We start from the raw sequence: 12297 nt of genomic DNA on the forward strand, positions 1-12297 counted from the left end.
CACACATGCTCACTACAGCTTTAATACCACTTTCCCATTTTGGTTATCCCCATTGGCATCGGATGGGGTCTTCGTAACGTGGAGATCGAGCAATTGTGCACTTATTCTGTAAATAGATAAATGTCTCTGTAAAAATCCCTTTAAGAATATTTATTTTTTGTTTTTATAAATTGGTATTTTATTTTTTAATTAGATGTTCCAGCGTCTCTGTATCCATGTTATTCAGAGGCTGCGATCAGCACATGCTCACTTGTACCTGCAGCCTGGTATTGAAGATGGGTAAGTATATTGGAAGATCACCTTCTTAATGAATACTTTTCTACCCAGATATGTACAGTTTATTGAGCACTTAATTCATTCATAAATGTTTAATAGAGCATAGATCTACTTATGTATATTCATCGGAATTCTTAAGCTGTGAGATGGCTGGACTATAAAGCTGTCTTGGCCAAAAAGTTTGCCCATCCCCCTCATAAGTTTTGCAGGTTAAAGTGAACCTGTCAGCCTGGATTTTGCTAATTCAACTACAGGCATTGTCAGGGTGGAAGTATTAAACTTTATAAAAATGATACCAGGATGAAGAAATCCATATTGTGGTTCTTGTGTAATCAGTGTTAGAAGTTTTCAGTTAATGATATGCTTGTACTCTGGGGCAGTACTGTAGGCAGGTTCTTATCTTCCTGCTCTAAGCCAGAGAAACCAAGGTAAGACCTGCCCACAGGCTGCCCCGAAGCACAAACAGTCTGTCTCTATGATGAGGAACATGTTTGTGATTCGGGGTGGTCTGTGGGCAGGTCTTTCCTTGGTTTCTCTAGCTTAGAGCAGGAAGATAAGACTGCCTACAGTCCCGCCCTGGAGCACGGGCATATCATTAATAGAAAACTTTTAACTGATTACACAAGAACCACAAGACTGATTTCTTCACCCCAGGTATTATTTTAATCAGTTTAACATTAGCAGTCTGCCTGTAGTTTACTTAGCAAAACCCTGCTGACAGGTTCACTTTAAAAGCAGAGTCAATCCTGGGTCAAATGTTTGTATTATGATTATTTGCAACTTATTTAAGTAGCTTTTACTCCCATTTGAAGTGTATGTGGTGGATACATTGCGTTTGTTAAATTTACTGATCACCTCCATTCCCCCCGATGTTTGCTCTATTTCCCTCTTGCACTTCGTAACCTCCAATGAGACTAGTCAGATCCCACAGTGTCTACTGTGTTGACTGGAAGTGGCTTTCTTAATGCAATCCTTTGTGAGCTTTAATGTGAGTTTCACACTTGTACTGAGAGAATCTCGTTGTTGATTTCATGTAAGTATACGAACACCTGCACTATGTACACCGCATACACGTAGATGGGAGCAAAAGTTAAAAATTTTTACTGGTGTGACACTTAATGCCGTTCTGCATGTTGATGAAATAATGTTTTGCATTCAGCTCTAATGCTCCATTCTGCATATTTATGGAAATATTGCTGTTAGTGCAAATCCTGTCAGTATTTCTCTATTTCATTAGATATTTAAACCTCATCTCTTTGGTGCATTTTGTAGCTCTGATGACATGGATGGGCCTGTAGAGGACATTGGCAGTCGCTCCTGTGTTACGCGATTTGTAAAAACTTTGCTGTCTATAATGGAGCATGGAGTCAAGCCTCATAGCAAGCACTTGACCGAGTACTTTGCATTTCTCTATGAATTTGTCAAAATGGGAGAGGAAGAGGTAATTTCTTATGTTCTGTATAACAGTAGGTATTTGTTCGCCTGTGTTTATACAATTTGTATTTGTAAAATACGTATAAATGTAGTGACGCTAACGAGGGCTGCTGCGCTGTGGAAGTTGGGGGAGAAAGGGCCAAACCTGGCCCAGCAACAACAGACTAATGTTTTAATAATAAAGGGTGTTTCTCTATCTCTTCTTTGGGGGACACAGGAACCATAGGGGTGTATGTTGCTGCCACTAGGAGGCTGACACTATGCACATAAAAAAAGTTAGCTCCTCATATGCAGTATACACCCCACCAACTGGCACTAAGTCAACCAGTTTTAGCTTAGTGTCAGTAGGAGGTGGACACAGGTCTTTCATTAGACCCATATCTACCTTGGTGTGCGTCGTTCCTTTTCAGGTACCGGAGGGAAACAGTGTGAACAGTTACTACTGTACTCCCACGAAGAGACTGAGTATGGCGTGTACTGCCACCCCGTATCCTCATATGTCTGGCCGGCAGGACCACAACCCCTAACACAGAAGCGTGTTCAGATGATCCGGATCCGGTCCTGCCTCCGTCTCCCCCTCCTACTCTCCCACCAGAGCCTGTCGGTTTAAGGAAACGCAGACGTCCCGCTCCGCCGAATTTTCTGACGTGCGATCTTCAGGGATGTGGAGGTATTTTCTCTCCCCCCTCCAGGACCCAAATAAAGAAGAAATTAGAAAATCAGGGAAGAGAATAAAAAAAACAAAACAAAAAACCCTCTCCTTTATTTCAATCGGGGTATTTCCCCTTTAATTCTCCTTTTTCCGATCACATTTCTGGAGCTCTGGATGAGATCCAGCAGGTGGAGCAGCAGCCATTGAATATCTCATACCTTGCTCAGTGTTCTGCCCGCAGCTGCGCATTTTTGACGGTGTTTTTGGGACCGCCATGCCGCTCCCCCATGCTCCGGCAGTCACCAGCGCTAATCTAGGTCCCGGCTTCAGCTGGGCCTAGCTGCAGCATTGGCTCCTCCTTCTCCTTGTTCTTCAGGTGGGCTTTTCACCTGCCCGTCACTTGGGCTGCTTCTTCCGGCCTGCGGCTAGCTAAGCCCCCCTCGGCCACATCTCTCCGCTGGAGCCAGTGCAATCTTGCTACTCCTGGACCCGGCACTTGGCTCCGCCCCCTTCTCCCTGCTCTTCTGGCTGCCTTCTATCTCCCACCCGTCTCTTGGGCTGCTTCTTCTGGTCTGCAGCTAGCTCCGCCCCCTCGACCTCATCTCCCTGTCGGAGCTAGCACCCTAGCACCATCTTGTTACTCCAAGACCCAGCGCTTAGCCCTGCCCCTTCTCTTCCAGTTTTAGCGCAGGCTTAGCAGCATACACCTGCGGCACGCGCTTTTTGCCCCGTGGACCTTGCCATCCTCCTGCGGTTGCAAGTTTTTCCCGGTTTGGATCCTGTTGGTGCCTTTCGCTACAGCCTAGACCGAATACAGCACGGGGGACATCAGTTCTGACGTTCTGCACGTACTGTGAGTAGCTGCTCTGCAGCCTGACACCCTCCTCTGCATCTTTTCTGTCCCCAAGCCTTCTGGCATCAGTTAGTGGGTCTGCTCATCATGCCTAAACATAAAAGAGAGCCTGCTCATCCCCCTGCTTCCTCTTCCTCCTCTACTCTTGTCAGACTTTTCATGAGCTCTTTGTGCAAAACCAAACTCCACTCAGGTCAGTACTCTCCCCTCTGTCAGGACTGCAGCAATCTCTCTGTACCCACTGCCCAGGAGTCCCTCTCTACCCCAGGCGAGTCCGAGACCCCTTTCCAAGGGTGGGCTTCCTCTCTGTCGCAGCCTGTGACAGACCTCACCAGCGTGTCGCAGACCCTGGTGTCAGTACTTGACAGATTGCCCATTCCGGCTCCCGCAGTCACCAGTGGGTCACATGGTTCTCTGTCTGGCCCTTCCAACACAGGCCGCAAGAGACCCAGTCAGGAGCACCGTTCTAGGTACTCTTCCCACTCCATCTGACCCTCCGATCTTTCACGGCGGGATCCCTCTTCCAGATCCTCCTCCTCCTGAGTCAAGGCGAGGCGTCTTCGGATGCGCTTTCAGAGGAAGATTCGGACCTAGATTCCGAACAGGCCTCTAACATAAGAGATATGGTCCAGAGCCTGATTGTCGCGGTCAACCAGACCTTAGGGATCAAGGATACCTCTACGGAACCCGCAGATGAGGCGGTTTTGTTTAGACGGTCAAAACCACCTTCCAAGGTCTTTGCCCCACACAGTGAATTTGTGGAGGTGCTCAATAGGGAACGGGAGAACCCTACCAGGAGCTTTCAAAGAGGGAAGCGCCTCAGCATCCTATATCCCTTTTACCCTGAGCTCACTGCTAACTGGACAACTTCTCCGGCTGTGGACCTGCCAGCTTCCAGACTGTCAACCAGCACAGTCCTCCCGCTTTCTAATGCAGCATCCTTCAAGGACTCCAACGATAGGATTATAGAATCGCTGGCAAAGTCAGGCTTTGAAGCGGCTGCTTCTACAATATGCCCAGCCTTTACTTCTACCTGGGTCTCAAAGGCCGTAGCCAGATGGGCCAAACAGCTTCGTAAGGGCATCCTTGCGGGAGCTCCTCCGTGGGAGCTAGCCGACCTTGCAGACCAGATTTCCTATGCAGGGAAATATTTGGTATGTGCCTCCCTGGATGCTGCGTCCTGCGCTGCTCAGGCATCCAGCAATATGGTGGCCATCCAGAGGAATATTTGGCTCAAAGCATGGCAGGCGGACCTAACTTCAAAGTCGTCACTTACCAGCCTCCCCTTCCAGGGGGACCGCCTGTTTGGCTCCACATTGGACCAGATTATTAAAGGGGCTACGGGAGACACAAGTTCTCTTCTTCCCCAGTCCAGATCTCGCTGGCCTTCACGGAAGCCGCAATTCCAGCCGTTTCGCGACGACAGAGGTTTCTTCCCAGAAGCGGCAATTCCGCCCCTTTCGCCGTTTCACAGTGACTGAGAATTCTTCCGGTCAGCGCAGGCCGCAGACCCACCAGGTCAGAAATAAGGCTTCCTTCAAGCCCACTCCTTCCTGGCGTCCTTAAAGCTCCCACGGTAGGTCCACCAGGCCCAGACCTGGCAGATCTTCCTCGGCATGACTCGCGTCCAGATCCCAGTGTATCTCACAGACTAGACGGTCGTCTCCTGTTTTTCAGGGACGTTTGGCTCGCCTCGGTGCAGGATGCATGGGTCAGGGAGGTAGTATCCTTAGAAAACAAAATAGAGTTCGCTTCGCGTCCCTGAGATCGGTTCTTTGAATCCTGTACTCCAAAAGATCCTGCTTTAGTTCCGGGTTTCTTTGCGTCCATTGCCTCCCTTCTCAGTTTGGGGGTTATCGTCCCCATCCCAGAACAAGAACGTTTCACAGGTTTCAATTCAAACCTGTTTGTAGTGTCAAAGAAGCGGTTCGGCCCATTCTGGATCTGAAGTTGCTGAACAGAAGAGTCCGCCTGCAACATTTCAGGATGGAGTCCCTCCCCTCAGTAATTGCTTCCATGGAGGCGCAGGAATTCATGTGCTCCATAGACATCCAAGACGCCTACCTCCATGTTCCGATTTTTCCAGCTTATCAGAGGTTCCTGCATTTCGCGGTACAGCAGAACCATTTCCAGTTTGTCGCCCTGCCGTTTGGACTCGCAACCGCTCCCAGAGTCTTCACAAAGATGGCAGCTTTGATGGCCATTTTGAGGATCAGGGGCATAGTGCTTATCCTGTACCTCGACAAAATCCTCATCCAGGCTCCGTCTCTCTCTCTCAGGCCCAGAAAAGTCTGCCCATCGTCCTTGACTCCCTGGCCCGGTTCGGGTGGCTAGTCAACAGGAAAAAGTCCTGCCTTGTTCCGACTCAGCGCCTTGTCTTTCTAGGCATGCATGCATGCTTTCTAGGCATGCTGTTCGACACCCGACAGGTGAGAGTTTTTATCTCCTAAGAGAAGAGCAATCCTCCAGCAGTGAGTTTGCTCTCTGCAAGGCCTTTGGCTTCCTTCCTTCCGTTCAGCAATGGAGGTCCTGGACCGAATGGTGGCAGCCTCGGACGCAATCCCCTTTGCGCAATTCCTCTTGAGACCACTTCAGCTGGCCATCCTTTCACAGTGGGACAGGTCTGTCCTGTTGCTGGATCTTCCGCTTCGTCTCTCTTCCCAAGTCAAGCGTTTTTTCTCGACTGGTGGCGGTCATCCCCTCTCATCTTCCAGGGCCGGTCATTCCTTCTCGTCCATTGGCAAGTGGTGATGACAGACGCCAGCCTTCTCGGCTTGGGGGAGGTTTTTCGCCATCTGTTAAAGGACGTTGGTCTGTGCAGGAGTCCTCTCTACCGATCAACATTCTCGAGATAAGGGCTATCCTTCTGTCCCTCCGTCACTGGGAAAGGCTTCTCAGGGGTCTGCCAGTCAGAGTTCAATCGCCAGGGAGAGATCCGGAGTCCCCTGGCGATGGCTGAGGTATGCAGGATCCTCCTCTGGGCGGAGGCGACGGTTCCGGCAATATCTGCAGTGTATATTCCCAGCGTGGACAACTGGGCTGCCGATTTTCTCAGCTGCGAGGGTCTCGCGGCAGGAGAGTGGTCCCTGCATCAGTAGGTCTTCCGCCAGATTTGCCTTCGATGGGGAACTCTGGATGTGGACCTCGTGACGTCCCGGCTGAACAGGATAGCTCCACGGTTCGTCTCCAGGTCCCCACGACCCTCTCACGGTGGTCACCGATGCTCTGGCCATTCCCTGGTCGCAATTCGCACTTCCCTACCTGTTTCCTCCCCTTCTTCCCAGGCTGTTGAAGATCAAAGCGGAGGGGGTGCCGGTCATTCTGATCACACCGGATTGGCCCAGAAGGTCTCGGTTCACAGAGATCGTCAATCTTCGCTTGGAAGCTCAGACACGCCAGATCTTCTGTCACAAGGACCGAATTGCCACCAGAGTTCTCGGTCGCTCGGTGGGGTGTATACTGCAGAGGAGGAGCTGACTTTTTTTTTTATGTGCATAGTGGCAGCGTACACCCCTATGGTTCCTGTGTCCCCCAATGAAGGCTTCAAGAAACAGATTTTACGGTAAGCAACCAAAAATCCTGTTTTATTGCACACTATAGCCCATTTTTTTTCTCATTTACAATTGTATGCATTGAATGAAATCTGTCGTAAAGATAAGTGTTCCCCCAATTGCTTGTTCTTGTTGGTCAGTATATTTACATTGGTACCCTTATAGCATCTCTTCTAAGCCTAAAGTCAGAGAAATACTTTTATGCCCAGAGCACTTGAAGTAGCCATCGTTTTAATTTATATTTTCCCTTCACCCATGACAGCACCACCTGAGAGAGGGATCCGCCCTGCCATGACAGGAACCTACTGAGATATAAGGGGCGGCACCTCTCCCCCGCTTCAGTTGGGTTCCTGTCCTGGAAGGAACCCCACTGTCGGCGGTGCCTGTCATGGGCGAAGAAGGAAGAAGAAAAAAAAGGAAAAAAAAAAAAAGAACCCAGCCTCGTCCTGGCGCGGGAAGAACAGGTGTCTGACCTGTAGCGCCGGCCCTCGGGTGCTGGACGCACAGTCCCCGGGCCCTCCAGGGTTCCAGGTTCGTGTGGGCGCTGGTGGGATCCCCTGGGCCTGTGGGAAGCCCCCACCGCGCCGCCCTCCCCTCTCGCGCGTCGCATCTTGATCCCCGCGGCATCTGACAGGGGAGAGGCGTGGGCGCTTTCCGGCCACTGACATCAGCGGCGCAGAGGATTGTGGGCGCGCCGGCTGACGACAGCACCAGGCGACGGTGTCATGGCGCCCAGTGCGATGCCGGCCGGCTTTTTCTGAAGGCAGTTGGCCGGCGGTCGCAGGGGGGAGGGAAGATAGCTGATCGGAGGCCACTCACAGGACGGAGGCATATTAAAACGAGGTACTGCGGCGGGGCAGACGGTGCAACGATGGAGTCAGAGCAGGAGAGGTCCTTGTCTCTGCCGCCCTCACAGCCCTCCGGCCGCAAACATGGAAGCCGCTCAAGCAGCAGCCGCCCCAGCCGCAGGTCGGGAGAATCCTCGAGATCCAGAGAGCACAGGTCACGTGCTCCGACGCAGCCTCCGAGTCCGGTACCCTTGATTGCGGGTGGTGTGATCTTCGTGAAAGCTAGCATATTTGTGTTAATAGGGTTTCCCTGTCTATGTTTGACCCCGTAAGAAAGGCCCAAGAAAGCAGGAAGCAAGAAAAATAAAGGGAACTGCGCCATATGCAAAGCAGCCCTAACAAGAGACTGGCAGAAAGACCTCTGTGCCAGTTGTATTCAGCGTACTATGGCGGAGAAAGCGCCTAGTTTCGCGGCTAATCTGATATCAGCCCTTAGGTCGGAGATGGAGGGTTCAATTAAGACCCTATTGAAAAAAAGGAGGAAAGGTAGAAAGGATCCCCCTAGTTCTCCCTCAAATTCCTCTTCGGCCTCGTCCCAGTCGGAACAGGCCTCCTCATCAGACTCCTCAGACAGTGACACGGGGTAAGCCATGTTTTCCGGTGGAAGATACAGATGCCCTCCTAAAGGCCATTAGGACAACAATGGGCCTACAGGAAGAGAAAACGACAAAAACCTTAGAAGATGTTATGTTTGGGGGTCTCCAGGAGAGGAAAAAGCGTACCTTTCCAGTGAACGAAAAGGTTCAGGCGCTTATAGAGAGAGAATGGAGGAAACCCGAAAAATCAGGGACTCTTCCCTCCACCTCTAAAAGGCGATATCCTTTTGAGCACAAAGATGCGGAGATATGGGACAAAGTCCCAAAAATAGACGCAGCAGTATCCAGGTCTTCTAAAAAATCAGCCCTGCCCCTGGAAGATTCAGGGGTTCTTAAAGACCCACTAGATAAGAAGGCAGACTCATATCTGAGGCATGCATGGGAAGCAACAGCAGGAGGACTAAAGCCGGCGATAGCGGGCACCTGCACGGCACGCTCCCTCATGATCTGGCTGCAGCAGTTGGAAGAAAAATTAGCATCAAGGGTCCCAAGAGAGAAAATATTGGCAGATATGTATCTCTTGCATGGGGCAGCAGCCTTTTTAGCGGACACCTTGGCGGATTCTATGAGGTTAACGGCCAGAGCAGCAAATTTATCAAATGCTGCTAGGCGAGCACTTTGGCTTAAAGGCTGTCCGGGTGACCTGCAATCTGAGGCTAAACTGTGCTCTCTCCCCTGTGATGGGAGATTCTTATTCAGAAAAAACTTGGATGACATCCTGGAAAAAGCAAGCGATAGGAAAAAAGGCTTTCCCAGGTTCCCAACAAAGCAGAGGAGACAGCCCTTTCGGAGGGGCGGAAGGTTCAATAGGGGGCGTCCTCCGGCCAATAGAAGGAAATGGGAGGACAAAAGGAAAAAGGAGTCAGGCTTTGTTTGTTGGAGGTACCTCCACCTCAAAAAAGTCACCACAATGACGCCAGTAATCCAGTAGGGGGGAGATTGGCACTCTTTTCCCAGGCCTGGGAAAAGATCTCCTGCAATACCTGGATCCTAAGCGTCTTAAGAGAAGGCCGGAAAATCCCCTTTGTTCACCAACCAAAACCCGTGTTCGTAGTTACCCCTTTCAGAAGAGCGGCCGAAGAACAATTGGCCTTGGAAGCAGTGATCCTGAACCTAATAGACAAACAGGTCCTTTACGAAGTCCCAGACACACAGAAGGGAAGGGGGTTTTATTCTCCACTTTTTTTGATCAAGAAACTGGACCAGTCATTCAGGACAATTATAAACCTCAGAGGACTCAATCGGTGGATAAGGAATCAGACCTTCAAGATGAAGTCGGTGACGACGGCCATAAAGCTGCTACATCAAGACTGCTTTATGGCTGTAGTCGATCTGAAGGACGCATATTATCATATCCCTATCCATCCAGATTACCAAAAATATTTGAGGGTAGCACTTTATATCCAAAGCGTACTGAGGCATTTCCAGTTCACAGCTCTTCCGTTTGGTATAGCCATAGCCCCGAGAGTTTTCACCAAGGTCATAGCAGAGGTAACAGCTTTCCTTCAGTTTCAAGATAGTCATAATACCCTATCTGGACGATTTCCTCATAGTGGGCAACTCCGAGGACCAATGTACTGCGCAGTTAAGCCAGGTGACCGACACCTTACAAGAATTAGGATGGATAATAAATTTCAAAAAATCAAAACTACAACCCCTAAAGCAACAGACCTTCCTAGGATTTATCCTGGACTCAGAACAGCAGGTGTGTCTGCTTCCGGAGGCCAAAAAAGAGAAGGTACGGAACATGGCCTTGTCAGCCCGAGACCAGCCTCAGATGACATTGAGGAAAGCAATTTCTCTACTAGGCACTCTGACGACCTGTATTCCTGTGGTCAGGTGGGCTCAATTTCATACCCGTCAACTCCAGTGGGAGATACTAGCAAAAGGCCCTGGTTTGCGCTATTGCGGAGAATGTCCATCTCCAATCCATGGGTTTTGCCAGAAATCCCGGACCTCCTAGCCCAGGGCCCGATATTCTACGCGCAAGTCAAGGGATTCCATCTGACGACATGGAATTTGAAAGGTCGCTTTTAAGGGGTAAAGGGTTCTCCCTGGGGTTAGCCACTCTGCTCAAAAGTAGGAAACCGTTGACAACTTACATCTACAGCAGAACATGGAATAAATTCCTACAGTTCCTAGGCAAGCCGTTAGAACAAGAACCCCCGATTAATGACATCTTGAAGTTTTTGCAAGCAGGTTTACAGCTAGGGTTAGCGGTAAATACACTTAAGGTTCAGGTGTCTGCACAAGGGGCACTCTATAACTACAACTTGGAAGCAAATAGATGGATAGCCAGATTCATCAAATCATGTCATAGGGCTAAACCTATTCCAATACCCAGGATAGCTCCGTGGGATTTAAACCTAGTTCTAGAGGCCCTTACAAAAGAATCATATGAACCATTACATCAGCTCCCTGTAAAACTTCTGACCCTAAAAACAATCATTTTAGTGGCCCTTACTTCAGCCCGTAGAATAAGCGACCTGCAGGTTCTCTCAGTAAATCCACCCTATACACAAGTTTTTCAAGACAGGGTGGTGCTAAGAACAGACCCCGCTTATCTACCTAAGGTAGCGTCAGATTTCCATTGGGGTCAAGAGATTATCCTCCAATCTTTCTGTGATAATCCAAAGAATCCAGGGGAAGAAAGGTTCCATAGTTTGGACGTTAAAAGAGCCCTGCTAGAATACATATCTCACCAGCCAGTGGAGGAAGTTCTAGTCCCTATTCGTAGCTTTCCAGGGTGCCAGGAAAGGCTATGGGGTTTCAAAAGGGACCATTGCTAGATGGATTAGGGAAGCCATTAGTGTAGCCTACTCAGCTAGTGGTATCCCGATTCCTGACGGCATCAAGGCTCATTCCACCAGAGCCGTGGCGACCTCCTGGGCTGAGAAAGCAGAGGTATCGATTGAACAGCTTTGTAAGGCCGCTACCTGGGCCTCACCTTCAACCTTCTTTAAGCACTATAGATTAAATCTATCCTCCTCTGCTGACTTAACCTTTGGTAGAAGGGTACTGCAAGCGGTGGTCCCTCCCTAAGGTGTTTCGAAATCTCCAAAAGTCTCTCAGGTGGTGCTGTCATGGGTGAAGGGAAAACCGGCTACCGGTAAGTAACCATGGTGGTTTACTAATTCAATAGTACTTGTGAAAATAAGAATCTTTGCAACGTAGCTTTATCAGAGAAATCTGCTTCTTTATTTGCCAGAATTGATCAGTCATTATCAAACTTCTCAATTCTGAGGTAAAATCTGTATCTAGCGCAGACACTTTCCCATTACTGGGAGGAGATGGCAGCTGGTGCTGATGAGATTCTATGTAGATGGGAGGAGGGAGGAGGTAGAGGCAGAGCTCCTCCCTCTACATAGAATCTCATCAGCACCAGCTGCCATCTCCTCCCAGTAATGGGAAAGTGTCTGCGCTGGATACAGATTTTACCTCAGAAGTGAGAATTTTGATAATAGAGGATCAATTTTGGCAGAAAAAGAAGCATATTCCTCTGATGACATACATTACAAAGAAACTTATTTTCACACATACTATTGAATTGGTAAATAAAAATTAAAACGACGGTTACTGTTTAACAAAAACGCTGTCTCCTGAGGTTCTTTCCATCTTTAGCACCCTGTGCTCTGAGTGAAAGATTGTAAAAAGTAAAACTGTGTGCATAATGGCCAGGATCATCGTTACGTATAAAATATTTAAAAAAAAAATTTGTGGTACAATTGTACAAGCAAGCAAGAAACATACATTTAAAAACAATTATACTAGCCTTAACGGCTTTTTAATTAATGCCTGGAGGACCCAATAGGGACCCAATTGTGTTCTGACTGGTGGCTCAATGTGACGTAAGGCGCCTGCGTCGATCACCGCTCTTCTCGCTACGGCCCACTGTGTCCTGCTAAGAGCACTGGCTGCAGTGTTCTGTGCATGTTGAAGAGCAATGAAGATCTGTTGGCATGTGCAGATGTACATAGTGGCTGGGTGACTGGCACATGCACAGTAAAATGAAGCCAGTGTCCTTAGCAGGAGATCCAAGTTCGCAGAAACATAGAAAGCGCTCATCTACACAAGCAATAGATTTCCT

The 12297-nt window shown here is 49.2% G+C and overlaps 1 protein-coding gene across 1 annotated transcript in view; it reads left to right on the forward strand.

Moving 5' to 3' along the window:
• Nucleotides 1-12297, forward strand: part of LOC141078220 (ubiquitin carboxyl-terminal hydrolase 34-like) — a 99115-nt gene that overhangs the window by 17432 nt on the left and 69386 nt on the right. Inside the window, exons 7-8 of the mRNA XM_073565019.1 lie at nt 194-279; nt 1549-1717. Coding sequence (XP_073421120.1) covers nt 194-279; nt 1549-1717 — 255 coding nt within the window. The remainder of the gene's footprint in view (nt 1-193; nt 280-1548; nt 1718-12297) is intronic.

The sequence above is a fragment of the Dendrobates tinctorius genome, unplaced genomic scaffold (assembly GCF_039654945.1).
Source record: "Dendrobates tinctorius isolate UK_male_01 unplaced genomic scaffold, ASM3965494v1 ptg000518l, whole genome shotgun sequence".
Lineage (NCBI taxonomy): Eukaryota > Metazoa > Chordata > Amphibia > Anura > Dendrobatidae > Dendrobates > Dendrobates tinctorius.